This window comes from Rhincodon typus, chromosome 3, assembly GCF_021869965.1.
Source record: "Rhincodon typus isolate 14 chromosome 3, sRhiTyp1.1, whole genome shotgun sequence".
In the NCBI taxonomy this organism is placed as follows: domain Eukaryota; kingdom Metazoa; phylum Chordata; class Chondrichthyes; order Orectolobiformes; family Rhincodontidae; genus Rhincodon; species Rhincodon typus.
In genome coordinates this window covers 61,722,625-61,750,608 of record NC_063334.1, presented here as the reverse complement: position 1 = coordinate 61,750,608, position 27,984 = coordinate 61,722,625, and the positions used below count along the sequence as shown (strand labels likewise).

Sequence of the window (27,984 nt, the reverse complement as noted above, 5' to 3'; positions counted from 1 at the left end):
AGAAGGGTCTAGGCCTGAAACGTCAGCCTTCCTGCTCCTCTGATGCTGCTTGGCCTGCTGTGTTCATCCAGCTCTACACCTTGTCATCTTAGCTTAGTTCTTATGTGTTTTGACACTATGTTCCAGTGAGAGTCACACAATACTGATGGGCAATGCCTCATGAAAATATTTTTAAGTTGTGATCAGGGAAATGATGCCTGACTGATTACTTCCTCTCCCTGGCCCAGAAATGTAGATGCCTTTTTTTGTTGTACTCATTGCTATTGGACTTGGATCAACTAAGTCAGCAGAGAGCACAAATCAAACCTGGAGCAGCTGGTTTGAAAGGATTAAGACCATATTACAAGCTCCATTTACCTCTTCTTTTTTTCATGAGGGTAGTTATATCAAAATATTGCTACTTTTTTGAAGTGTTTATCACAAATTAATCATATGCTTCATGGCACTACAACAAAACAAAAGAAACTGGGAATACAATACAATTCAGCAACAACTTAGATCTGTATAATGACTTCAGTGTAGACAAACAGAGCCTCATAATTTTTTTAAAAAATCACAACCCATAAGGAGATATCAAGTCGTGTTGTATGAAACTTGCTTAAATTGTTGTGTTTAAGGGATTTTGTATTGAGAGTTTCAGAGATTTCAGAAAGAGTTTTGAGTAGCCAAGACAGCAGCTGTAAGGGCTGCCATTGGTGTGATAAAGGGAGGGAGACATGATGAGATCCTTTGAAAGGATATTGGGTGCAAAATTGGACTCTGTAAAGGTGCAGATAAATCTGTACCAAGTCCTTACGGACCTAGTCATTATTCCTGACCAATGTAGTTGTACCTGTAGCTGCCATTGAAATAAACCTTCTTATTATCCAGGAACAGTGCCACTAATGTAACTACTCTATGGTGGTTTATTCTGTACCACTAATTATTAAATAGGCTAAGACAAAGGAGGATTAGTGTCAGAGAGCTACCTTAAACAAGCCTTACCCAGATCACGTGCTGGTTGAGGTGGCAAATAATGCAACAAGTGATTTAAGGGAAGGTATCCTTGATTCCAGGTGCAGTAGGGTCATCTGAGAAAATACCACAAGGGTGCAATGATGTGGATCTGATATCCACCATGCAGGGAAGAAATCCAAAAGACTCAGAAGAAAAATAAAGTAAAAATTGCAAGTGAGTTTACCACTTTAAGCTTAACACTGCTTTCAGAAGACAGACAGCAACTGAATTGCAGGAGCATGAGGAGAAGGAAGATGAAGGGATGTGGAATACCAAATGACAAGTTGCTGTGAAAAATGAATTTGAGTAACATACCAGTAACCATAACTTTTAATCCCCATTCACAGTCACACATTTAATGTTCCCTTTATCATTAGCATCACGGTTTCTGCTTGGCCACAGTACAAAAGTAAAAGTCACTAATACACAAATGTTCCAACCCATATATGTATTCATAAATGAAATGATTCCATATTGCGTACAAATGTAAACTGATCATTACAATGGATTCCCTTAGGTACTGTCTTCCATGTACTTCTGTTTGCTCTAAAAGCTGGTTGTGACCATCAGTGTGTGAAAGGCTGCTGACAATGGATGGAGAAGGCTGCAAATGGCCTTCAAGGTTGGCCTCGAGCACATCCAAACTCAGAAGGCTCAGTTGAAGAGAGCACCATCTCCACTTGGGTGGCAGCAAGGCTGCTGATGGACTGGCATGGCTGGAGGAAAAATGCCGTCATAGAGTCCTAAAGATATCCAGCACAGAAACAGACCCTTCGATCCAACTCGTCCATGCCGACCAGATATCTTATGTAAATCCATTCCCATTTGCCAGCATTTGGCCCATATTCCTCTAAACCCTCCCTATTCATATACCCATCCAGATCCCTTTTAAATGTTGTAATCGTACCGGCCTCCACCACTTCCTCTGGCAGTTCAATCGGTACACGCACCACCCTCTGTGTGAAAAAGTTGCTCCTTAAGTCCCTTTTATATCTTTTGCCTCTCACCTTAAACCTATGCCCTCTAGTTTTAGAATTACCCCACCCTGAGGAAAAGACCTTGCCTATTTACCCTATCTATGCCCCTCCTGATTTTATAAACTTCGAAAAGGTCACCCCTCAGCATCCGATGCTGAGAGAGGACAGTATGCTAGAGTATCAAGGTACTACCACTCTTACAAGAGTGGGGCCTCAAAAGTTCCTTTGAAGGGCAGGTCACAAAACTGTTGTCAAGCCCTTTTGAACAGCTAATCCACAGCCATAAAAGCAGAAGTTTGAGTTAATATGGCAGTTAAGTTGACCTAACATTGACAGCAGTCTGATTTGCATGCAGAAATTGTTATTTCACTATCAGGCACTGCATTTTACTCAGATCTACATATGTGAAAACCGAGTTGGCCACCACTTTCCTTTTAGAAAGGATGGACTCCAAGCCCTGCATAAAGCCCAATGCCAAATTGATGCTGGACTTCTTCATGCTCCTTGACATTGAACACAGATTTTCTGGTAGGCTTCCAAATATATCAAATATCTTTTTGTGCATACCCATCAGCGTTCCTCTGTGGGTTCTGTAGGGGAATCAGGATGCAATATACATCAACAAAGATAGGGTGATTGCTGAGTAGGATTTGCTGCATGATAGGAAACTGAAAGCATGGTTTTAGATAACATGACATTTCTGGAGGGTGAAGAAGAGGAAATCAAGAAGAAGGCCATTGTAAAAATCAAGTATGAACTGACAAGGGTAAGTGATTCACATTAAATATGCTGAAGTATGGGTGGTGTTACAGAAGAAAAATTCAAGACTCTTTGTGATGGAGAGATTATGGGATTTGAATAGGATGCTCAGATTATGAAGTCTGCTCAATTTCAACAGAGATTAACAATGTGTCAAGTCTGTTAGCCAGACAGTGAGGGATAGAATTCAAACATAATCTTCATATACTTTCACGTCTTTCTTTACATAAAGTTGCCAACTTGCACTTCCAAACCTAACAACTTCAGAAATTGCTGGAAAAGCTCAGCAGGTCTGGCCGCATCTATGGAAAGGAATCGGAGTTAATGTTTCGGGTTGAGTGATTTCTCTTCACAGATGCTGCCAAACCTGCTGAGCTTTGACAGCAATTTCTGTTTTTGTTTTTGAATTACAGCATCCACAGTTCTTTTGGTTTTTAACTACAGTTTCAGTATGGTCCTTGTATGTAAGAGCACAAATGAGCCCATATTGGATGCCCAGCACCTGAGTATAATAAACAAGCAATTATACAGTTTTCAAGGAGGGACACTAGTTGTGCATTGATAGTGTCACTGATACTGGAATAATAGTTCCCCAGTTCAAATCCGACCCACTCCAGAGGTGTGTCATAATCTCTGAACAGGTTGATTAGAAAATAGCTAGAATTTACAAGGGAGGCTCAGTAGTACAGGTCCCAAGCCAAAGCGTCAATTTTCCTGCTTCTCTGATGCTGTGTGACCTGCTGTGTTCTTCCAGCTCCGCACGGTTATCAGTAGTACAGTGGTTGTGTCCCAACGTCTGAGCCAGGAGACCTGGGTTCAAGTGCCACCTCAGGATTTGGTAACTGTGGAAATGTCAAAGAACAATACATCCCAGGGACAGGCCCTTTGGCCCTCCAAGTGTGCACTGCCACAGTTCATGTATTCATACAAGTGCTTCTTGAATGCTGCTATTGTCTGCTTCCACCACCACCTCTAGCAGCACATTACTGGCACTCACCAGCCTTTGTGTGAAAAACGTGCCTCACCCGTCTTTTAAACTTTCTCCCTCACACCTTGAACTGTATCCCCCAGTAATGGACCTCTCCACCCTGGGGGGAGAAACCTCATACTTTCCACTCTATTCATGCCATTCACAACCTTTTAAAATTCTATCAGGTCATCCCTTAACCTCCTGCGTTCCAGTGAAAACAAACCCAGTCTATCCAACCTTTTCTCATAGCTAAAATCCCCCACACCAGGCACCATCCTGGTAAACTTTTTCTGTACCTTCTCCAAAGCATCCACATCCTCGTGGTGGTGTGGTGACCAGAACTGTACACAATATTCCATGTGTGGCCTAACTAAAGTTCTGTAAAGCTGCAGCATAACTTTGTCTATCTTTATACTCAATGCCCCTTCCAATGAAGGCAAGCATGCCATAGGCCTTTTTTACTACCTTATCTACCTGCGCTGCCATCTTCAGTGATTTGTGGACCTGCACCCCCAAATCCTTCTGCAGTCATTACTCCTAAGAGTTCTGCCATTCACTGTATAATTTCCATCAGTATTTGACCTTCCGAAATTCATCACCTCACATATGTGCAGATTAAACACCATCTGCCATTTTTCTGCCTATGCCTCCAACTGATCTATATCCTGCTGTATCCACTGACAATCCTCCTCACTATCCGCAACTCCATCAATCTTTGTATCATCTGCAAACTTACTAATTAGACTAGTTAAGTTTTCCTCCTCCAAATCATTTACATAGATCATGAATAGCAGAAGTCCCAGCACTTATCCTTCTGGAACACCACTAGTCACAGCCCTCCATTCTAAAAGCATCCTTCCACCGCTACCCTCTGTCTCCTATGACTGAGCAAGTTCTGTATCCACCTTGCCAACTGACCCTGATAACTAACATGTGACTTTACCTATTATACCAATCTGCCATGAGGGACCTTGTCAAAGGCTTTACTGGAGTCCATGTAGACATCAACTGCTTTTCCCTCATCAATCATCATCTTCACCACCTCAAAAAAACTCAATTAGTTAGTTAAGCATGACCTCCCCTGCATAAAACCATGTTGTTTATTGCTAATCTATCCATTTGCTTCTAAATGCTTATACATCTTGTCCCTGAGAATCTTTTCCAATAATTTCCCTACCACTGATGTGAGGCTCAGGGACCTGTAATTTTCTGGATTATCCCTGTTACCCTTTTTAAACGATGGGGCAACATTAGCTATTCTCCAGTCCTCTGAGACCTCACCTGTGGCCAAAGAGGGTACAAAGATGTCTGTCAATGCTCCAGCAATTTGTTCTCTTGCCTCCCTCAATATTCTAAGGTAGATCCTATCAGGACCCAGGGACTTATCTATTTCAAGATACACAACACCTCTTCCTTTTAATAGCAACTTGGCTTAGAAATTCAACATTCCCTTACCTGAGATTGCCAAAGAGAAGGAATTAATGGAGGATGAATACCGATACAAAGTATTCATTTAAGACTTCACCTACCTTTTCTGGCTCCACACATACATTTCCTCTTTTGTCCAAGTGGGCCAAGCCTACTCTGGCTACCCTCTTGCTTTTTATATATGTACAAAAAGCCTTGACTCTCCTTAATCCTGTTTGCTAATGACTTTTCATGACCCCTTTTAGCCCTTCTAATTCCTTGCTTAAGTTCTTTCCTACATCCCTGATTTACTTCAAGGGCTTTGTGAGTTCACATCCTCCTAGACCTTGTGTATGCTTCCTTTTTTTCTTTTTCAGAAAGGTCATCCAAATTTCACATAACTTGCCACAACTATCATTCATTCTCGCAGAAATGTGCTGCTCCTGAACTCTTATCAATTGCCGTTTGAAATTCTCCCACATGTCTGATGTGGATTTACCCTCAAACAGTTGCTTCCAATCATCACTCTCCAGTTCCTGCCTAATATCGTTGTAGTTCACCTTCCCCTAATTTAACACCTTCATGTGAGGACTCACCATTATTACGGCCCCTACTTAAAGCTCACAGTATTACAGTCATGTCATGCCTGAACAGGTTGATTCTAAAATAATGTAACTTACAAGGAAGGGAGTTAGAGTGATAACAAGAGTGTAGATCTTGAGCTTTGAAGACAATCATATGTACTTCCTGGTGCTTTGCTAGAGCACATTGCAAATTATCTAAGATTAGATATTAGGCAAGCAGCCTGACGACAACAACAAGGCAATGAATTGGGTCTAGAGAGGTGGGGCCTATGCGAAGCTCAGTGTCATTAACTATATGTGGATACTGTAATTTTTCATTAAGAACAAAGAGGCAACAAAGCCTATATCCCTGGGGCATCCTGAAGTTAACAGGATGGTGGCAGGGCGAGAGACCATTTGCAAGAGATGTTTTAACAATCTTTGGATAAGTAAGAGCAAAATCAAACAAAGACAGCCCCATGAAGGAAAATGGTGCTGTTGATCATACCAAAAGCTGCAAGAAGGTTGAAGTGGAAAGTCACTGTCACAAACTTGGTTATTTGTGACCAGGATAGGACAGCATGAATCTGGGGAGAACAACACATTCAAGGACTATGGAGAGAAGGTGGATATTGGATTGTGGCAATAATCTTCAAGTTGTGGATGGCATGGATGAATGTTTTGATGCACTTTTTGAAAGTGCTACAGTTGATCTATGAGTTTATTATATCTTGAGACTGCAGCCTTAGTTTAGAGAAAATGAAGAGGATAAATTACCTGTTCTGAAGCCTACCTGATAGTAAATCTAGGGGATTTTTTTTGTAAGAGATCAAAGGAGATTGCTTTACTGAGAAGATGGTACAAGGTATTCATGGTAGTGATCAATTCCAAGTCTGAGTCTGCGATGAGTATGTTTTGAGACTCGCAAGGTCCCAGGAGGTGTTGGGTTGTAAACAAACAGTTGTGCTGTGAACAATCCACTGCTTCTAAGATGAAAGGGAGTGGAGGTCAGTGGAATATATGGGGTTGAGTGCATATTCTTGACTTTAATTGATTCATTTTTGGGGTACACACCATAGATGTTCACATAAGTTGACCGATGAAGCTTCCAAAAATCCTTCCAAAATGGGTGTCAACTTGTATGCATTGTTGAAGCACATTTGCAAAAGTTGAACTACAGATGTTAGACCCTCCAGTATAACTTGATGTGGATGTTATTTCTAACAGCTATCACTTGAGCTCATTGTTTATATGGAATCTGAACATATCCCACATGAAGGTTGCATTATTATGTAGGCCACAGACACACCTATTCCACACACGTTATCAATCTCTAAGTTCATTACATCCACATCCATCCAATTGTTTTCCATGGATGTTCAGAACATCTTCTGCAGGGTACTTAATTTTTGGCATGGTTGAAAATTAAAGCAGAATTTAATTTAATTCCATCAGATATGCAAGCAAGTAGCACCTTGAATCTTGTTATCCCATGTCCTGTTATTTTCACTAGAATTTTTCTTGAATCCTTCCACTCCATAGTTTGGCTGCAGGGCATAACTCAATTTATTGTACTTCATCCATGTTGCAAAGGTGGCTTGATGGGTAACTCTGTTTTTGCCACTGTCTGATGATGAATTACTGGAAGCTAGTCATTTTACTATCACATTCTTTGACGGTCTCTGAGCAATCTTGGTCTTCTACTTTAACCACTAGACTGTTCCATTCTTTGAATCAACTTCATAAATTGGCTAATAGTCTAAAATCTTTGCTAGACTCTGTTTACTTTGACCTATATAAGTGCATGCATACACAAAGCATTTTGTGGAATAATGTAACCACTCTGACAATTTTCCAGGACTCATACATACGCACATGATGCATGCTTCTTGCTATCAGACCAGTGGTCAGTCTCTGTCCTGACTGTGTATTTTTCTTTGGCACTTTCTTCAGAACAAATTCCTCCTTCAATTCACGCACCAATTTATTACTAACACCAAATTCACTCACTGCAGCAGTTATTTGATCAGTTACCAAATATTACTTTTGTCTTGAAAGCAGTTTCATACCCATTCAATTTGATGGAAGGTCTATTTTGGTTCATCACTCACTATGCCATATGCCATCTGCTGTGTGTTAGGGTGACTTAAAGACCGGTGCATCCTCTTTGCAGCACTGCTCACATATCACCTGCTTGATCTCATGTATCTCACAGTATAAGGTAAGTCAAACATGTATTTGCAAAATGAAGAATTCAGACCAACTACAGACTCTAGTATTACATTTGCTAGCAGGAAATGGAGGTTGACTGATTGGCCAAGTAAATGCAAAAGCATTATTGTTTTGGTGTTTGAAGCATTGGAGTAGTCTTATTCGCTAGGTTGACTTTTATGTCATTAAATTGGGTATGCAAAACTCCCACACAGGCTTCAAAAAACAGGAGTGTTCAGCGTTTTGAATATTACTCTTAGGTTTTTCAAGGTGACATTCAGCTGGCAGGTCGGCAGAATATTCCAGTCAGTCACCTGATATCTCCGACAGAAGGCCAGCTCTGTTGCAAGGTTTATTTTGTTGAAAGTCTGATCTCAGACTAGGGGTGTAGTGGGGTCTAGGAGGAGGAAACCATGTTGAAATAGCTCATTGTTTTTATACAATCTGGAGGACCATTCTTGTTCTTCCTTGGCTTGCCACACAATAAGTGTAAAGCTTACCTTCTGAATTCCTCTTTGAAGCTGAAACACTAGAACTCTGAAATTCTAATCTGAAAATAGTAGTTGATGGTCCTGTATACGTTATAGGATCCTAACTTGTATATTAAAACAGGATTCACAGAGGTGCTGTTTATACCCAGAGATAGAAACTCCAGCTTCAGCTCCACCTTCAGTAGAAATTGAACAGATACCATACATTTTAAGATCACTGCTATCCTGTTTCCGCTGGCAGAAAGTCTCAAAATCTCACCCCAACACGTAAAATAAAAGCTAATTTTCTATAAACTTGTTAAATGGTCTTCTTGTTAAACTTGAATTTCTACTTTTAAAGCATTTACTTTAACTAAAAATTCAATCCAAAGCCACGTTTATACAATTGTTTTAACAAATCATTCCTGCAGCAAAATTGGAGGAGCATCTCGAGAAAGTCGGTACAACATTTCAAAAAAACCTACAACTCTCTTATTATTTTAGGGATTCTTTAGAAGGAGTCAGCAGAACAACGCCTCTTACTCCTGCCCTCGACAGAGAAACTGTTTAATCGATCGAACTAATCGGAATCGTTGTCAGCATTGTCGCCTGCAGAAATGTCTTGCCCTTGGAATGTCTCGTGATGGTAAGAATAAGAAAAATCTTAAGATCCTAACTCAACCTGGTTAGAGAACAAAGCATTTCCTTTCTCAAGATTGCACTGGTCTCAGCCGATCTGGGAGAGGATTGAAGTCACAACATAATGAAGGGAACGGTCATTCTGAGTCAATAAGGAATTTTTTTGATAATATTTAAAGTACATTGGTGCAATATAGAGAAGCAAAGATGGATTGTTTGACTTGTATATTTGTACCATCCAACCTGTGTGTCGATTAATGCAAGAAACAAAAATATCTGCAATCATTTCTTTTTTTTCTGTTGTTTAGCATTACACTATAAGTGTCATGATATGAGATATAAATCTATAAAAGAAATCGTCTCCATGCAAAACATGCTGATAGTATACCTTTCTGGAAGGACTTCAAAGCAAGTATTGATAAACATGACTTTGATACATTAACTCCCCATATTTTCATGTTATCAGGAAAAATAATGCATTTATGCAAAAGTGATAGAACTAGTATAAAGCAAAATCAAATTGCAAAAAGAACAAGATAGGAAGAACCACTTTATCACCTCTTTACCCAAAACCAAAGCATTTAATTTTAGCATTTGAACTTGTCCCAATACCAATTATTGATTGTTTTAGCTTTCTCTCATTTCAAACAATTTTACGCTTCTGGATGACTTTGGATTGCATATAAAAATGAGATTCCTTAGGGATAATCGTGCTTCCATGTATGGATAAAATTATCAGCTTGAATTAAAAATGAAGAACACTGATCTTCACTAGGAGACATGCATTTCCCTAAATGCAATCTGACAGACCAATAATGTGAAGGAATGCAGCCTCACATCTTCAATTTCCAGGATCCTATAGTACCAGGAGTTGACATTTTGAGGCCCTCATCACATCAAATATGATTGTGAAGTGTAGCGAGACTAGGAAACACACAGGGCACTAGGTTTTGGCCCGTACAATTTATATGCTAAGTGCCAGTTAGTAACATCTGATCCAGTTGTCTAGTGGGTACGGTGTTGAACTGTCAAACCACAGCTCAGTAATTTAAAGCTTACCATGACAAATTGTATTTCATTATTTAGTCATTTATGGAGTAACACCTTAAACATACTGGTTCACTAATGTCCTTCAGCTTAGAAATCCGCCAATCCTCAACCAATTTGGCCTATAGACAAATGCTGTTGTTGATTAATAATGCTCTTTGAAGTGGTCTGGAAAGCCACAAACGATTGCATCAAGAAGGCATGTGGACAGCTCTGACTGAAAAATTAATGTAACCTTGCCAATACTGATCACATCCTAAGAATAGAATTCTGAAGGAGAGACCTGTATTTATAATTAAAGCTTTTTTCCTTCTGGAAATCCTTCTTCTTGCAATAGGCCACACTGTGTTATGTTACTAGACCTCATTAGCCATCAGAGGTGAATGAATCAAAAGGATCTTTGTGGCCAAAGGTGATCTAGTTAGAAGAGTAAGCTTCAAGAATGGCAGTCACCCAACAGTTTAGCTGTCTCAGTTTTCACTCCCAACAAGTCATACCCTATGTAGTGGAAGTGTATTGCATCTATTGAATTAACGTTAGTATTATCTTACAGTGCCTGAACAGCAGTAACCCCACTCACTAGAATGCAGAACTCTGCTACCACACAAAGTAGTTGAGACAAATGGTACTGATGTATTTTGAAGGAAGCTTGATAAATACATGAGGGGGCTGGTGTGTGGACCAACCATTTAGCCTAATTCTGTGCCGTAACTTTTTAAGGAATTCAATGTGCCACTATGCTAAACCAATTTTCCCATTACTTTGGGCTAGAATTCAGTGTTTTTAGTATTTTAGATGCCATCCTTATGAGATTATGATGGTTGAAAATCGCAAACATTCTTTCGACTTCAAATCTCTTTATAATAAACCGGCTCTTTTCATTTTGCTCCCTTCACAGCTGTAAAGTTTGGGAGAATGTCCAAGAAGCAGCGTGACAGTCTATATGCCGAGGTCCAGAAGCACCAACAGAGACTGCAAGAGCAACGGCAGCAGCAGAGTGGTGAGGCAGAGGCCCTCGCCCGTGTCTATACAAACAGCATCAGCAATGGCTTGACAGATCTGAACAACGAAATTGGTGGCACTTATTCAAATGGACATGTCATTGATCTGCCAAAAGTACAATCTGAGGGAGCTAATGGATATTACAGTGTAGATTCTGCTCAACCATCACCAGATCAGTCTGGGATAGACATGGCTGGAATCAAGCAAATAAAACAAGAGCCTATTTATGATCTCACACCTGTACCAAACTTGTTTACGTATAGCTCTTTTACAAATGGTCAACTGGCGCCTGGAGTAACAATGACTGAAATAGGTAGGTCTGGTAAGAAAAAGTAATCCATTTTTTTTTAAAAACCTATATCAATTGTTGCCAATGCAATCTATTCTGCCCTTGTTTTTATTCATACCTTCTGTGCGGCAATGACTGTGTTACATTAGAAATTGTTAATCCGATGTCGTTTGAGGCTTAATATTCATTAAATGGGTGTGATTTGAGGAAGGTGCATCTAAAATGCACATGGTTGAAGCTTTTGGTTCACTGTCTCAAAACTGATAATACTGGAGTCAGTACGTAATATAGTTTGGAATTGATAGTATGGTTGAATTACTGCGCTATACTAAACTTGGCAAAATTTTAAATAGCGAGAAAGATCCAAGCATCTTTTGTTCTTTAGTAATGAGTGACCACTTGGGTGAACATCAAAAAGAAAACCTGAACAGGAAGTTTTGTTCCTAAATAATGAAGCATGTTGACAGAAAATTGGGTATTTTCTATCATCTTCCTGATCTAATTTGCACCCATGTGCATGACCCAGTAATTAATTTAGTGCAAAAAAGGAAAATTTGTACATCAGTCCAGTTCTAGTGTTTATGGTGTGTCATTGGACTACCAATCCAAAACAGCAGGCTAATGTTCTGGGGACAAGGATTCAAATTACACAATTGCATATAGTAATATTTGAATTCATTAAAATGGCACCTACATAACCGCTGTCAATTGTCAGAATAAAAGCATCTGGTTCACTAGTATTCTTCGGGAAGAAAATCTGTTATCGTCACCTGGTCTTGCCTACATGTGATTCCTGACCCACAATATAGTTGATTTCCAACTGCCCTTTGGGCAATGAGGAATGGGCAATAATTGTTGACCTTGCCAATGACACACACATTTCATGAATGAATTATAAAACGTTTTCAAAATTTTCAGTGCTTTTCATCATCAACAAAAGCTCATACAATGTTGCTGATCTTGCCTTAATATTTCTTCTTTAGTTGGTTAAGAAGTCTTTTTCATGGGGTCAATTTTCATGCCCTAATCCTTCTTTGAATGGAAGCAGATGGGATTTAATATGGGGGAGGGACCTGCCTCTATGATTCCTGCCCCATTCCTGCTGTAGGATTTTACTGGCCCTGGGATAAAGTCACAGATAGTGAGCCTCCTGTGCAGTAGCCCATTTCATTGCAGGGCTGGCCATTTTAAACTCCCTGCTATTTTCAACGAGTTGGATTATTTTGTTGCAAGAGGTGATTCAAACCACCTCTTCTTGGGATTCATGGGAAATCGGAAACCATGGGGAAGCTTATTCTAAAGTTCAAAATGTATTGGCACCTTCAGTTTTTTGTGATATAATGGTGTATGATAAGTTACATTTATTTTAATACAATGATTAATAATTAGGCTTTGACCAACATTGTGAAAGTTCAGGTGTATTTGAGTACTTTATACATTTGGTAAAGTGCTCTTCTGCATTGACTATTATGTGGAGATGCTGGTGTTGGACTGGGTTGGACAAGGTCAGAAATCACACAACACCAGGTTGATGATGGACTATAACCTGGTCTCATGTGATTTCTGGCATTGACAATTATTAAGACTTTAATGTGTTGATATTACTTGAGGGATTTAATTTTTTTTTGTTTGAAAGTCCAACCATCTGTTCAATCTCTCAAGCTTTGGAGTAGATGGCTGTCTGTTCCAGTGCTTCAGAAGGCTTCAAGCTATTCAACCAGCAAGTTCTTACCCGGCATCAAAAGTGCTTAATGTTTCAGATCTGGAGGATTTGTTAACATAGCTACGCAGTTGAATCCCATTATGGGTGTTTGGCTGAGTTCTTAACCAACCAGTGGATTAATTTTCATCAGGGGTTGTTGACACAATTGTGAAGTAGATTGTGTGTTTTATTTTAGATGAGTTTTATCAGCTTCTTAGATGCTTTATAGCCTTTTTAAACAGAAATGGCAGTTTTTTTGCACTATATTGACAGTTTCATGGACCATCATTAAAGACTTCCCAATGTTATTGTAGGATTCATGAGTTCTGTCCTTTGTGGAGAATATGAGGGTGGGAGGGAGATGAGGGGCAGGGGGCAGAAGGTGCATAATGCCCATTCACAGAACTGAGCCAAAGTCCCGGTGAACTGGCTGTGTTTTCTGACCTCCAGCTTCATGGCCTTAGTATCCATCCACTTTTGGAGGTGCCAGTGTTTTCAGCCTGCTACTAGAATCTATGTCTTTGATGCCAGTCTACCTCTGCCATAAAAATAGCATGAGTTGGCACTGTCTGGCAGGAGGTGGAATTGTGACATCAAAAGAAGGCCTGACTTTCAATCCATACCTCAAGGATAAAAATCTGGACTTTGATTATAGCTGGTACGCTGCTAAAATGTGTATTTTCAATTTTCTGGAACCCAATATTTAATTTAGCAAAACCAAGTAAAAATGGAGGTCTCTTTCCTATTTCAGTGTCACTTTCTTTCTCTGTTTGCCTGTCTGTGTGTTACTTGCTCTTTCTCACTCTCCCTGATTGTGGCTAAGGGACACTTGATTAAGTTTAGTTAGTGAATCGTCAGCCTGGTAGCAAGGTCAGTAACTTTGGAGCTATCCTATGTTGACAGTTCAAATTTCAGTGGGAACTTGTGGAAGAAAACATGACAGATCAAGTCATTTTGGACATACACCTGAAAGCAACCATGAAGGCAACAGGATTGTTGCAAAAACCCAACCAGTTCAGCAATGTCCATTAAAGAAGAGAACCTGCCACTCATGCCTGATCCAGTCCCACAGCATACAACCAACATTGAATACCTCTGGAATTGTCTCACCATATCAATCAGGACATCTAGAAGTGCATAATAAATGTAGAATGGACAATGTTGCTCACATCCTGGGAACAAATTTAAAAATAGAATAGAAAATAGAACAGCAATTTATTGTCACATATGATTTTTTTACTGAAATCAACAGCGAAAAGTTTTATAAGTCGCCATATCACAGCACCTAAATTAATGACAGAGGTCATAAATAAGAAGAAAAAAAGTAAAAGTTCATCACAGTTCAATTAACGGCTCCTGGATTTTGAGTACGCTGGAAAACCAGGCCGAAACAATTGTGCAGGGCTGGGCGAAGACGGCAATGCTGGGCCAAGATTGCCCTGCCACGCCAGGACTAGATCTCCACGCTGGGCCATTGGAAGACCAAGAAGCCATCTCCGAAGCAAGAACAAGACCTCCATGCCAGAACTAAACCTTCACGCCGGGCTGCTGGAATACCTGGAAGCCATCGAAGAAGATTTCCACGCCAGGACAAGAACACCAATCCAGGCCAAGCCTGCTCCTCCTGGACAAGACCAGGAGGCTGCCCTGCCCAGGCACCAGGCCTATACCGTCATTCGGGGCTTGTGGAAGTCACTCCATCGCTGGGCCTGAGCCAGGAGAAGATGCCTTCTGCTGAAATCGTTAAAAGGAGGTAAGGTACCATAATGAATGAGGAGCCCACATGTTGCACTGTTACTCCACCGACATCTTGGAAGAAACATATAGGAATAGAAGTCAAATACTAACAGGGTGAGTTAGATATTTTACTGATAAAATAGTCAATGGTTATGGGAACAGGCAGGAAAGTGATACACAATCAGATCAGCTATAGTCTTGATAACAAAGCAGGTGATGGGACTGAGTGCTTTATTCCTGCTCCTATTTCTTATGTTCTCATTGTGCTCTCATATTTAAGGATCAGAATCCCAGCAGTGACAGACATTTGAATTTAACTGCCCCTGGTGAATGAATGTTATCATATCTGGTTTCTAAATAAAGGACTGTGAGCCTTATGGCAGGGTGTGTATTAAACTATTAGAACAAGTAGCAGCACTCACCCGGCTAATTGCCACAACTTTTTTAAAGACAGCTCTCTATCAGATACTTGCTTTTCCTGAGAGAGAAAGTTTGGCTTTAGGGCAAACCAATGAACATAGGGAAGGGAAGAAATGGCATGCACTAAAAAGTCATTCTGCGGTAGAGAATTGAACTATTTGTCAGTCTTGACCCTCAGTATATTAGAATATAACTGTATCTCTGGTGTAGTGCAGGATAGAGATAAGCATTAAAGTATAATTGAGTGAAGTTGAGTTGGTTCAAAGTTAAGCTTCAGATTGAAAAATTGGAAGTTCTTAGATTCAATTTGAAGTTTGTTGAAATTATTTAATTTTATCTGAATTTCTTCTAATACAAAATGGTCAGAACTGCTCTATCTTAGAGTACAAAACTTATTAAATTTCCAGTCAGAATTGTGAACATTATATCCTTTATGAAATGAGAGCACAAATAATATCTTGTGACTGATTTATGTTTTGTTTCACACCAGGAACTAGCTCAATTATTTATCCTGTAGAACAAAGGGACTGGATTTTCATCACAAAAACAGGGAGAAGGAGTAGGGAATTTGGCATCCTGCTATCTCAAATCTGTCCAGGAGAAGCCTGTTCACCCTACTATTGTTTTGGGGGGCCCACATTGGCTGAGGATGAGCCAGGCACTTTGGGAGGCAGTGGTAAAATGGAATCAGGGGTGGCAAATAGCGAGGCTAGCAGATTTTGAAGCATTTACTGACCAAGCTCTATTCGTGATTGTTTAGCCATTTAGCTGTCACCACACCTGCCCTTTCCATGCCCCTTTATATCTCCTAAGGGGAGATAGTGCTGTAATATTACTGGATAAGTAATCTAGAGTCCCAGAGTAATGTTCTGTGCTCGTGGGCTCATATCCTACCAGGGCAGCTGGGGGAATTTAAATAGAATTCACAAGTTTAGAATTGAAAGCTAGTCTCAATAGTGGTTTAAGGTTCTTGCAAAGATTTGTAGTTTGGGTTGTGGATAAGGTTGTTGGCTTACTTGCCGAGCTGGCTGGTTATCGTACAGATGTTTTGTCATCATGCTAGATGACATCATCAGTGCAGTCTCTGATGAAGCGATGTTGTTGTACTCCGCATGGTATTTATATGATGTGGTTTGTTCAGTTGGGTTATGTCATTTCCAATTCTGTTCTGCATGAGTTTGTATATGGGGTCTAATTCCAAATGTTGTTTGCATTATGGGTTGACAACCAGGCCTCTAGGAATTCCCATGCATGTCTGTGGTTGGCTTGAGCTCGTATGGTCACATTGTCCCAGTTAAATTGATGGCCTTCATTGTCCGAGTGAACTGAGATGAGGGAAAGTTCGTCGTGTCGTTTTGCTGCTAGCTTGTGTGCGTGTATCCTGATGGCTAGTTTCCTTCTGGCCTGGCCGATATAATGTTTGTTACAGTCATCGCAAGGTATGTTGTAAACCACGGTCCTGCATCTCATGCGTATGGGGTCTTTGGTCCTTGAGAGTGTTTTTTGTAGGGTGGCTGTGGGTTTATGTGCGACCATGATTCCTCGTGGTCGCAGGAGTCTCATTGTCAGTTCTGATATGTTCTTATTGTAGGGTAGTATGGCCAGTATATTGGGGCATACTGTGTCCTCTTGGCGTTGTCTATTTAGTAGGCACCTGGAGATGAAGTTGTTGGGATATCCATTGTTAGCAAAGATCTGGTATAGGTGCTCTTCCTCCCTCCTGCATAGTTCTGGTGTGTTGCAGTGAGTTGTGGCCCATTTTGAATAGTGTTCTAATGCAGCTTTGTTTGTGGACATTGGGGTGATTGCTGTGGAAATTGAGGATTTGGCCAGTGTGGGTTGCCTTTCTATTTACCATGGTTTGGAACTCCATGTTGGTCATTCGTTCTACCGTGACGCCTAGAGGCGGAAGTTGACTGTTGTCTTCCTCTTCTCTCGTAAATTTGATCCCAGTGAAAACGTTGTTGATGAGATGGTGTGTCTCCTCTAACTTGATGCATTTAATGATAACAAATGTGTTGTCCATGTATTGGATCCACAGTTTTGGTTGAATGAGGTAGAGGGTTGTGCATTCCAGTGTTTGCATGACTGCCTCTGCAATAAGTCCTGAGATGGGTGACCCCATAGGTGTGCCATTGATTGGTTTGTATACTTGGCCGTTAAAGATGAAGTGTGTGGTGAGGCATAGGTCCAGTAGTCTGAATATGTTGTCCTTGATGATGGAGCTGTTTGGAGTCAGTGTTTCTGCTGCATCCAGTAATGTGGCAAGTGTTTCTTTGGCTAATGGTATGTTAATGAACATGAATAGTGCTGTGACATCAAAGGATACCATAATCTCATTGTTGATTTTAACGTTCTTGAGGTTGTTAAGAAATGCCTGGGTAGAGTGGATGGAGTGGAGTGATCCGTCAACCAGGTGTTTCAGTCTCTGTTGTAGGTCCTTGGCCAGTTTGTGTATAGATGTGCCTGATAGGGAGACAATGGGTCTAGCATCCCCCTTCGTAAATGAGTAGACAAACCCCTGCTAAGTTGAATCCATTGTTGGTGCTCAGCCAAGCATTCATCATTAGGCCATCTGCCAACTATATCAATAAAATGAGGTGAACCAGATGGGCATGTATTTGTTTTTCCAGATGGTCAACATTCATAATGAAATTAAAATTTCTTCACTTGATTTATAAACTTTTCTGTTCCTTTTGATTTGAGCTACATCTTGTAATGCTTCCAGGCATCCAGTCTCTCCATGTTGACATGTCGTACCATGCATTAAAAGTATATCTAACGAACATCTGAAATGTAATGAGTTGGAATATGATATTTTTCTCCACTAATGTAAGAGCACCAAGGCCAGTTGTCACTATCTATATCTATCTTCCAGTAGATATCGCAGACTAATCCTGAATTCTGTCTCATCCGTATGGCTCAGAAACCATGCAACGTTGTGGAGTCAATGGCGTTCCTTTTTTAAAAATTATTTTAAAAGTCTCATTAATGCCTTTTGTGTATATAATATCAACTAAAATAATAAAGACCTAAACATTTTTCATAGCTCTAACACAGGTGGGGGTCCAGACCCAAAACGTCAGCTTTCCTGCTCCTCCGATGCTGCATGGCGTGCTGTGTTCATCCAGCTCCACAACTTATTATCTCAGACTCCAGCATCGGCAGTTTCTACTATCTCTGGCATTGATAAGTAGCGTGTCTTTTGCTCATAGTTTATACCAGCTGAGTCTCAGTTACTCTCCAGCTTGTAATAATATTTGGTATTTCTGTCCACCTATCTCCTGCATATTCTATAATTAATTAAATTTGCATATCAATAAGTCAAATTGGGCAGACCATTTTCTGTCATTCCTTTTTACTTCTGACACACTCTTGGTGTAACAGCCCACACGTATCTTCCTTTGTTGCTGAACATTTCCTTATCTGTATAATTATCCATCTTGAATGTATTAACCAAGAAATGCCAAACCTACAAGAGTAACTTCCTCACAACAGGAGAAGAAAAGTCATTCACGATTGACTCGAGATATGAAATATTCTCCTCTCATATTTTAGGTATCCCTTACAATGTTTCTGTTTGAGTTCAGTAAAATAATCTATAAATAAGGAAGCAATTGTCACAGTTCAATTGTTACATCTGTTGTCTAACAATGTAACATGGATTGGGCAAGTAAAGAAATTATTAACATCTACTGCATATTCAGCTAATTCTTTGCTATATAGCCGAGATGAGAGAGAGGAGCTCCAAACCTGGGAGATGTTAGCCTGAAGAATAAAGGGAAGTTCACTTTGGATAGCTCTCCTATATTCTAATGGCATGACCAGTAGTCCAAAATTTATTGTTCTCAATCTTTTAGTACAAGACTTGGTACATAGCATGGTTGTCAAATAAAACAGGTCGAATTTATTCCTTGTGAACAATGATAAAAAAGTAATTATGGAGACTTGAGTTCAAATTCTACATTGGATTGGTGGAAAGGAAAACTGAGTGTAGAAGGAAGGTTTCTAATAACCAGGGTCCAATTTTTAAATCGGTTAAGGGATGCCAAACTGAGCGCTTCTGTTAGCTCAGTTTTTAAATGCTCTGTGTGTGCTGTCGGAAACAGACCACACAGATTAGGAATTTATGGGTTTAATCTTTGGTCTGTCCTGCATGCACTCAATTAAGTTTCCACTGTGAGTTAGTATTTAGTAATTTAAGTGCTGACAGTACACGTGTGGGCATTGATAATGTTAATATCATTCTCAACTGCAACATTCCCAGTGGTTCAGTTGGTTTTCAGTATTCTCTGTGCAAACTGCTCCCTGGTAAACCTGCTTTCGTCACTGCCCTACGAAAGTTGCACTAAGAGGAGACATTGGAAAAATGGAAAAGCAGGTAAAGCAAAAAGAACTAAATATTCTTTAATTAGAAAAAAAGAGCAAGCAGATATTTTCACATTTAAAATCTGGAAAGAAGCATGTTTGATAAGAGGGGGAAATATTTTGTCATACTGGAGACAATAGCAGTATCAACATTATAAAACAAAATAGAAGTCACATGACAGGAGGTTATGGTCCAACAGGTTTATTTGAAATCACACAAGCTTTCGGAGCGCAGCCCATTAATCAGGTGCAGTGAAAGAGCAGAGCACACAGACCCACAGTTTATAGGCAGAGAGAACAAGGGCAGAGAGATCAAAAGATCATACAGCTGGTGTGAGTGAAGTGTTAGATGATATGTCTCTGCAGGTGACCTCGAGTGTTAGACGGTGAGTAAAGTGTCAACAGTGGAATAACCAGCGAAGGGATGACCTATAAACTGATTAAGTGAGGCAGAGGGACAATTACAAAAAAATTTAAAATAAGGTTGTGCTGGAGACAAGTTAAATGACTGGAATCGCATGCCTAATTCAAAACTGTGCAAACCAATTAAGGTAGAGAAATCATTACAATTTATCAAGCTGATGCTGTCAAAACAGGACAGTAAGGAAGATTTTACAGATAAAGAACAGTGTAATGGGGTCACCTGAAGCGTGACATGAACCCAAAATCACCGACTGAGGCTGTCTTCATGGGTATGGAACTTGGCTATCAGTCTCTGCTCGGTGATTCTGCATTGTTGAGTATTTCTAAAGGTGCCTTGGCGGACACTTACCCAAAGACCAGAGGCTGAATGCCCTTGACCACTGAAGTGTTCCCCGACTGGGGAGGGAACATTCCAGTCTGGCGATTGTTGCACAGTGTCTATTCATCCGTTGTCGTAGCGTCTGCATGGTCTCGGCAATAAGCCATGCCTTGGGGCATCCTTGCCTGCAGCGTATGATCTAGACAACTTTGGCCGAGTCACATGAGTATCTGTCGTGCACGTGGTGGGTGGTGTTCCCATGTGTGACGGTAGTGTCCTTGCCAATTTTTCTGACATGTCTTGCAGAGGTTGCCGTGACAGGGTTGTGTGGTGCTATGGTTGAAGTTGTCCTGAAGGCTGGGTAGTTTGCTGCGAAAAATGGTCTGTTTAAGGTTTGGCGGTTGTTTGAAGGCGAGAAGTGGAGGCACGGGGAAGATCTTGGCAAGATGCTCATTGTCATCGATGATATGTTGAAGACTGCGAAGAACGTGATGTAGTTTCTCCATTCTGGGGAAGTACTGGATGACGAAGGGTACCTTATCAGTCGTATCCTGTGTCCGTCTTCTGAGGAGGCTCTAGTGGTTTTTTGCTGTGGTCATCAATTTGCTGGTTATTCAGCTGTTTACACTTTACTCACCATCTAATTCTTTTGGTCACCTGCAGACACTTATCATCTGACACTGCATTCACACCAGTTGTGTGATCTTTTGATCTCTCTGCCCTTGATCTCCCTGCTTATAAACTCTGGGTCTGTGTGCTGTGCTCTCTCACTGCACCTGATAAAGGGGCTGCACTCCGAAAGCTTGTGTGATTTCAAATAAAACTGTGGTGTGACTTCTGACCTTGTCCACCCTAGTCCAACACGGGCACCCCCACATCATAAAACAAAGTAAATCTTTAAACTTGGTATAACACGGATTACTAATTTACCCTTAGAATTCACATGTTGTGCTGAGTTGTATATTTTACAACTATAAACTTGATAAAAATATCAAAAGATGAAAGAAATTGCTGACTCTGTGAAGAATGGGTGATATATGCTCAATGACAAAGGGAAGAAAAATTAATCTGGATTTTTCTAACTTAAAGTAATGAAGTGAGCTAAAAGTGATGGTTGATTTTCCTGTGGTACCTAACTTCTCTTCTGGTATTTTCTCTGAGAGATCCACAATGCAGAATAAGACTTCTCCTTGTGACTCAAGATGTAGGCAATAAACCTGACGGAGAAGTAAATAGAAAAGCATTTTGTGTGGGAGTTGAGGAAACTTGCAGCTGGATGTGGGTTAGTAAATTAGATAATAGAGATAATACAGCAGCTGCTTTATTCTTTTTACATTGTTACATTATTTTAAACCTTGTCCATTCCTGACACAGTCCTTACTAATAATGGAATAAATAATGGATGATGGAAAAATAGTAATTTACTATCACAGCGGGATCAAATGATTAACCTATTGCAGAGTAGTCTGTAATCATGGTAATGTTCTTTTTTTTCTTTTTGAACAGAATAATTGACTTTCCATTGAACAGCAGTCTCTGAAATAAGTAATTATTTTGTCTGTTTTGTAGACAGGTTGTTTGAACATTGAATACTCAGTCTTTCAGACGTCAAAGAAAGAGAGAAGGGGCAAGACAGTAACCTTGGAAATTGCTGTGTTGGCACAAAGCATTACACTAGTCAAAATTATGTGGAAAAGGAACAGCAGTTTTATTGGCTGAGAGTTTTGCATCGCCGAGGGCCTGACATAAATTTTAGTGAGTGGTGAGGTTGTTTGGCAACAACTCTCGGTCATTACAGCTATTGAAGGAAACCCATAACATGTTTATTTTCATGCGCTGTTCATGTGTTGTGCTAATACCACCTTGATGAAGTGGACATGAGAACCAAACCATGTTGGTTAAGCAAGGAATAGCAAACTAAAAGAAAGCAATGTCTATCAGCTTTAAGAATTGGGAGGTAATGGCCTAGCCTATTATTGCTGAACTGTTAGTCCAGAGACCCAGGCAATGTTCTCGGGGCGAAAGGGGAGAGCAGAGTTCGTGGTGTTGTGTTGTGGAGCTCAGTTCTAAAGACTGAAGTTCTTCAATTGGGGTGGCACAGTGGCTCAGTGGTTAGCACTGCTGCCTCACAGCACCAGGGACGCGGGTTCAATTCCACCCTTGGACAACTATCTGTGTGGAGTTTGCAGGTTCTCCCCGTGTCTGTCTGGGTTTCCTCCAGGTGCTCTGGTTTCCTCCCATAGTCCAAAGATGTGCAGGATAGGCAGATTGTCCTTGGTATATTGCCCATTGTGTCTAGGGATATGTGGGTTAGCCATGGGAAATATAGGGTGTGTTGGTCAGGGTGGGATGCTCTTCAGAGGGGCAGTGTGGACCCAATGGGCTGAATGGTCTGCTTCCACACTGTAGGGATTCTATAATTGCAATTGCTTTAAGCTGTTTCAGTGGAAGAAGCTAGGCAGGAGTACAGAAAGGCTAGTCAAGATGCTGGATCACCAAAGTTACATTCAATAATATGCCACTTCCTTACGGGCCTAGGCACATCAACCCAGCAACGATTGACAAGCAAAGGCTCCAGATGTTCAGGTTTGGTAAGGAGGTAATGCCAGGATTATTTGTTTCAGGGAGACCTGCAGTGAATTACTGTTATGACCATGACATTTGATGCTATTCTGACTATTCCCCTAGATCCTTGCAGCGAGGTCTGTCTCCATAGGTTTATCAACAGGTTGGCTGAATTCAGAAGGAAAATATATTCCTTTCCTTACCTAACACACAGAGTCAGCAACTCCACTAGCTTGCTGGCACTCCTTAATGACAGAGTGGTAGATGAAAAATGTGTTTCAACCTTGCAACAATTTATGACAAATGAAAAGCAATCTGCTGCGCCAGTGGGATTTAGAATGGCCACCATTGCAGAGTCATGCAAATAATTGTGGACGTCCCATGTACCAACAACATACTGCAATTATCTTTTATCGAATTATTTGATGGAGGTGTAATAGAGATTGAAAGGGTAGCTCCACTTATAGCGAAGTACCCCTGTCAGGAGTTGCAGCAGCCATAGTCAAAAGTGAGTGCAAACACAGTGAATATGTAGAGTCATAGAGTCATACAGCATGGAAACAGACCCTGCGGTCCAACTCGCCTGTGCCAACCGGATATCCCAATCTGACCTAGTCCCACTTGCCAGCATTTGACCCATATCCCTCTAAATCCTTCCTGTTCATATACCCATTCAGCTGCCTTTTAAATGTTGTAATTGTACCAGCCTCTACCGCTTCCTCTGGCAGCTCATTCCATACAAACAGCACCCTCTACATGAAAAAGTTACCCCTCAGGTCCTTTTTAAATCTTTCCCCTCTCACCTTAAACAATGCCCTCTTGTTTTGGACTCCCCAACCTTCGGAAAAAGACCTTCTCTACTCACCCTACCCATGTTCTTCATGATTTTATAAACCTCTATAAGGTCACTCCTCAGCCTCTGACACTCTTCAGTGAGAAAAGCCCCAGTTTATCCTGCCTCTCCCTATAACTCAAACCCCTCAGTCATGGCAACATCCTTTGTAAATCGTTTCTACACCCTCTCAAGTCTAACAAAAGCAATACTAAGTATGCTATTAGCATTTTAGAGTGGTGTCTCTAGTATCTAAACAGAACAAGATACTTTACCACCCAGCCACCCCCTCCAAGGCTCATGCATAGATATACAGAAGACACTAACTGTACAGAGATAGCAAGAACTGCCAATGCTGGAGTCAGAGATAGCATAGTTTGGAGCTGGAGGAACACAGCAGGCCAGGCACCATCAGAGAAGCAGGAAAGTTGATGTTTCGGGTCGGAACCCTTCTTCAGAAATGGGGGAGGGAGAACAGAGCTCGGAAATAAATAGAGAAAGGAGGGGTTGGGCTGGGGAAGGTAGGTGGGATGGTGGTACTTTAGTTTCAAAATCTCCCCAGCCCCGGCCTCATCCCATGACCAACCCTTTCTCTCAACGCTGCCTCCTTAACCCGACATAACTTGTCCATCTTCTTTCCCACCTGTCCGCCCCTCCCATCCCACTGACCAATCCCCACCACTGCCTACCTGCACTTACCTATCATCATCCCACCTACCTTCCCCAGCTCCACCCCTCCTCTCTATTTATTTCCGAGCTGCCTTCCCCCTCCCTCATTTCTGAAGTAGGGTCCCGACCCGAAACATCAACTTTCCTGCTCCTTTGATGCTGCCTGGCCTGCTGTGTTCCTCCAGTTTCACATTGCGCTAACACTTACTGTAGAAGTGTTTATCTTCTCAATGTCTGGCCTGACAGGACTTCATCCCAGTTACATTTAACTCCTTGAATTGGAAGTTCATTAAAAGAATCTTCCTATCTGCACATGAGCAATGCCATCATCCATGTTTGCTCAGCTACTATCATTCGTCATTATGCACAGTGCCGCTCCTTAATTCTACAAACTTGGAAAGAAACTACACAATTCTACAGTCCAATGAGTTCACTTCCCTACTCTTGTGTTGTAATTGTACATTTTTGTTTATGTTCTACTTGTCATTTGTCCTGCAAAAGATAGACATCTTAAGATATTGAGAGTGTAAGGAGTACATCCAGTGACAAATATCCATCTATCTTGCTGCCCACCTTATCTGACTTATCTGATTTATCTGTAAATAAATATACAACATGCACTCACTTGTCTCTCACGATAAAGCCTTGAGAGATACTTCTAACAACTCAATATGATGAATATCTTAGTTTCAAATTGCTATTGATAGCATTGCACAAATAGTAGACTGCAATGTAGCTATTTTTTAAGCATTTAGTGGGCTACTTGTATAATTGTGTAGTGTGGTATAGCAGTAAGTGAGTCACAGGTTGTGCAAGAACACTGTGTAACATTCATAATTATAGCAAAGGAAGATATTCTTTCTTCATATCAATCATCTTCTTCCTAAACAGTCTCCAAGACTTTTGGGCTGTTCAGACAATATTAGCTGTGTCCTCTATTTCCTTCAGGCTTGCTGTGGTCAACCATTTTTCAGAAAACTTCTGTCCTGTCAGGTGAACTCATTTTCTGTAATACCTGTAGCAGGAACTTCAGTACTAATTTATTGTAGGTAACAGCCTGAATCTAAGAAACTTCAACTTACATGGCATTTGAATTCAAACTGTGACGAGGGCAGTGTAGAATGAGAGGAGGACATGGGCAAGTTGGAGGAGTGGGCAGATAGACGGCAGATGAATCTCAATACAGAAAGGTGTGAGCTGATTATGTTTTTGTAGGAAGAACATGGACAATATGAAGAAAGGGGTAAAATTCTTTCATGGATGCAGGAGCAGCGGGACTTAAATGTACATAGATCATTGAAAGTTCAGGACAGGTGTAGACATTAGTTTACAAAGCATATATTATTCTGTTCCTTAATAATAGGGGCATAGGGTACAATTGCAAGGAGGTTATGCTGAACTTATACAAGATACTTGTTTGATCTTACTTACTTACCTCAGCTAGCGTATTGTGTGCAGTTTTGAATGCTACACTGTAGGAAGGATCTGAACACATTGGAGAAAGTGCAGAACAGATTTACAAGAATTATTCCAGGCATGAGAAACTTCAGTTACAAGGAAAGGTTAAAGAGATTCAGAATGTTCTTTCGGAGAGAGAAGGAGGCTAAGAGGCGATCTAAGTTTTCAAAATCATGAGAGGGCTGGATAGAGTAGATTAGGAGAAACCGGTGCAGTGCACAAGAGGATTGAGAAGAAGGTTTGAAGTGATTTGCAAAAGTGTGTGAGAGAATTTTTTCACACAATGCATGGTTCAGGTCTGAAATGCACTGCTTCAAAATGTGGTAGAAGCATATTCAATTGAGACATTCAAGAGGACTTCAGATGATTATTTGAATAAAACTGATGTACAAGGGTGCAGGGAAAAAGGCAGGAGATGGTACTAAGCCCTGATATTCATTTAGAGAGCCAATGTATACATAATGGGCTGAATGGCACCATCTACTGCACCATAACACTTCTGTGCTTTTGTGATACTGGCTCCTGTCCTGTCTTTGACATTAAAAATACAATGGGTTAGACTGTTGCTCAAGCCTTATGAATCCTGCTGACCTGATGAACAATTATAGATGCTGTATTTATGACAGGATTATAAAGGTTGGTCAGCATTTCCAGAAAAAAATATTAGTAGCACAGTATCGGTCCCTGAACTTCTGCAGTTTTTGCAATTCCTCGAATACTTTAGATCCCAGATGCCAAAACTTGACACTAAATTTCTGTCAAATTTCTGTTTTGTGATAAGTGGACCATCCACATTTCTTCCTGCTAACCTCTTGGTAATTTGTGCTGCCTGTTGAATGATTGGAATAAAATAGGGAATGGAAGAGGCAGGTCAGTAAAAGAATTTCCCTTCTTCTGTTCTTAGCCACACTTTTAACTTTACTATATTGTGTTATATCATACTTTAGCTTACCCCTGAATTACTTGAAGCACAACATCCTATTGGAAGCATGCTGTTCTGTCATCCAACAATTTAATATTGGCCCAATCACTTATGTCTGTGAATGTAATGCTTGTGCACAAAAGTTAGCTGTAATAAATATCTGTTGAATTCCTCAATACCACAATATCAATGCCCACTTTCTTTTGTTACAGGACATAACATTGTCACATCTTATTCTATTATTATTATACCTGGTGCTGATGTCAGAGTTGCAGATCATTGAGTACAAATAGCACAGTGTGGGTGGAGGCAGAATAGTCCAGAAGGTATACCAGACTACACTACACTAGAATAGACCTTTTAGAGACAGTCATAAGAGTATTTGATGAATATTTGATGAAGGTAAAGTAGGTCTTACTTCATGCAACTGTAAAATCAGAGCCTGGTGTATGTATGATTACTGTGTAGGGCTATATTTAGTATTAATGTAAAATAAATAGTGTTACTTTACAGTCTAAACTTGAGGACCGTTCTTGAATTTGCATTCTCCTTGGCCAGTCTGTCTTGAACCTAACTCATTGTATGCCATCAAACCACACAACCGGACCTTCCAACCACCAACAAATGTACTACCACATTTCCAGCATCTACTCATCACGGTACAAGAATATGATTTCAATGCGAGTATAAACTAGGTACCAGGATGATCATGTCTGACACACTGAGCAGATAATCCAACCCAAACAAAGACCAAGAATTACATCCTGATGACGCTCTAAACTACAAAGTTGAAAATATTTTTGAGGTTGATCAGTTGGCCAGAGCCAGTATGAACAGTTTCAGTTGGCAACTGGGCCAAATGAGCAACTACCAAGAGTTGCAAAAGATCATTATCCAGAGATGGCTTCACAAGATTAAAGAAATACCTGAGAAGATTTGATAATTTTGGCCACATGGTCATGAATTTGCTATACCCCAGCAAGCCATTTCATGGGCAAGAGAATGTAATAACAAATGATTTACACCAAGATATCACGTCCATGTTACAGCAGACTCTTGAACTCAAGATGAGTAGTAACAGAATCTGGACACTGGCCATGGGTTGAATCAGGATATTCATCAACTCATGACTGCTTTCTAGGAATGCTCAGAAGTGGAGGGAGCCTATAAAAGCATACAACATTCAATCTATTCCTTCAACAAAAGTATTAACAGAACTATTCGCAGCCCATAAGAAAG

At 40.5% G+C, this 27,984-nt stretch overlaps 1 protein-coding gene across 1 annotated transcript in view; it reads left to right on the top strand.

Annotated features, from left to right (window-relative positions):
- rorb (RAR-related orphan receptor B) overlaps positions 1-27,984 on the top strand; it is a 103,077-nt gene that overhangs the window by 27,651 nt on the left and 47,442 nt on the right. The window contains exons 3-4 of the mRNA XM_048594866.1: positions 8,858-8,999; positions 10,938-11,354. Of these exons, the coding sequence (XP_048450823.1) occupies positions 8,858-8,999; positions 10,938-11,354 (559 nt within the window). The remainder of the gene's footprint in view (positions 1-8,857; positions 9,000-10,937; positions 11,355-27,984) is intronic.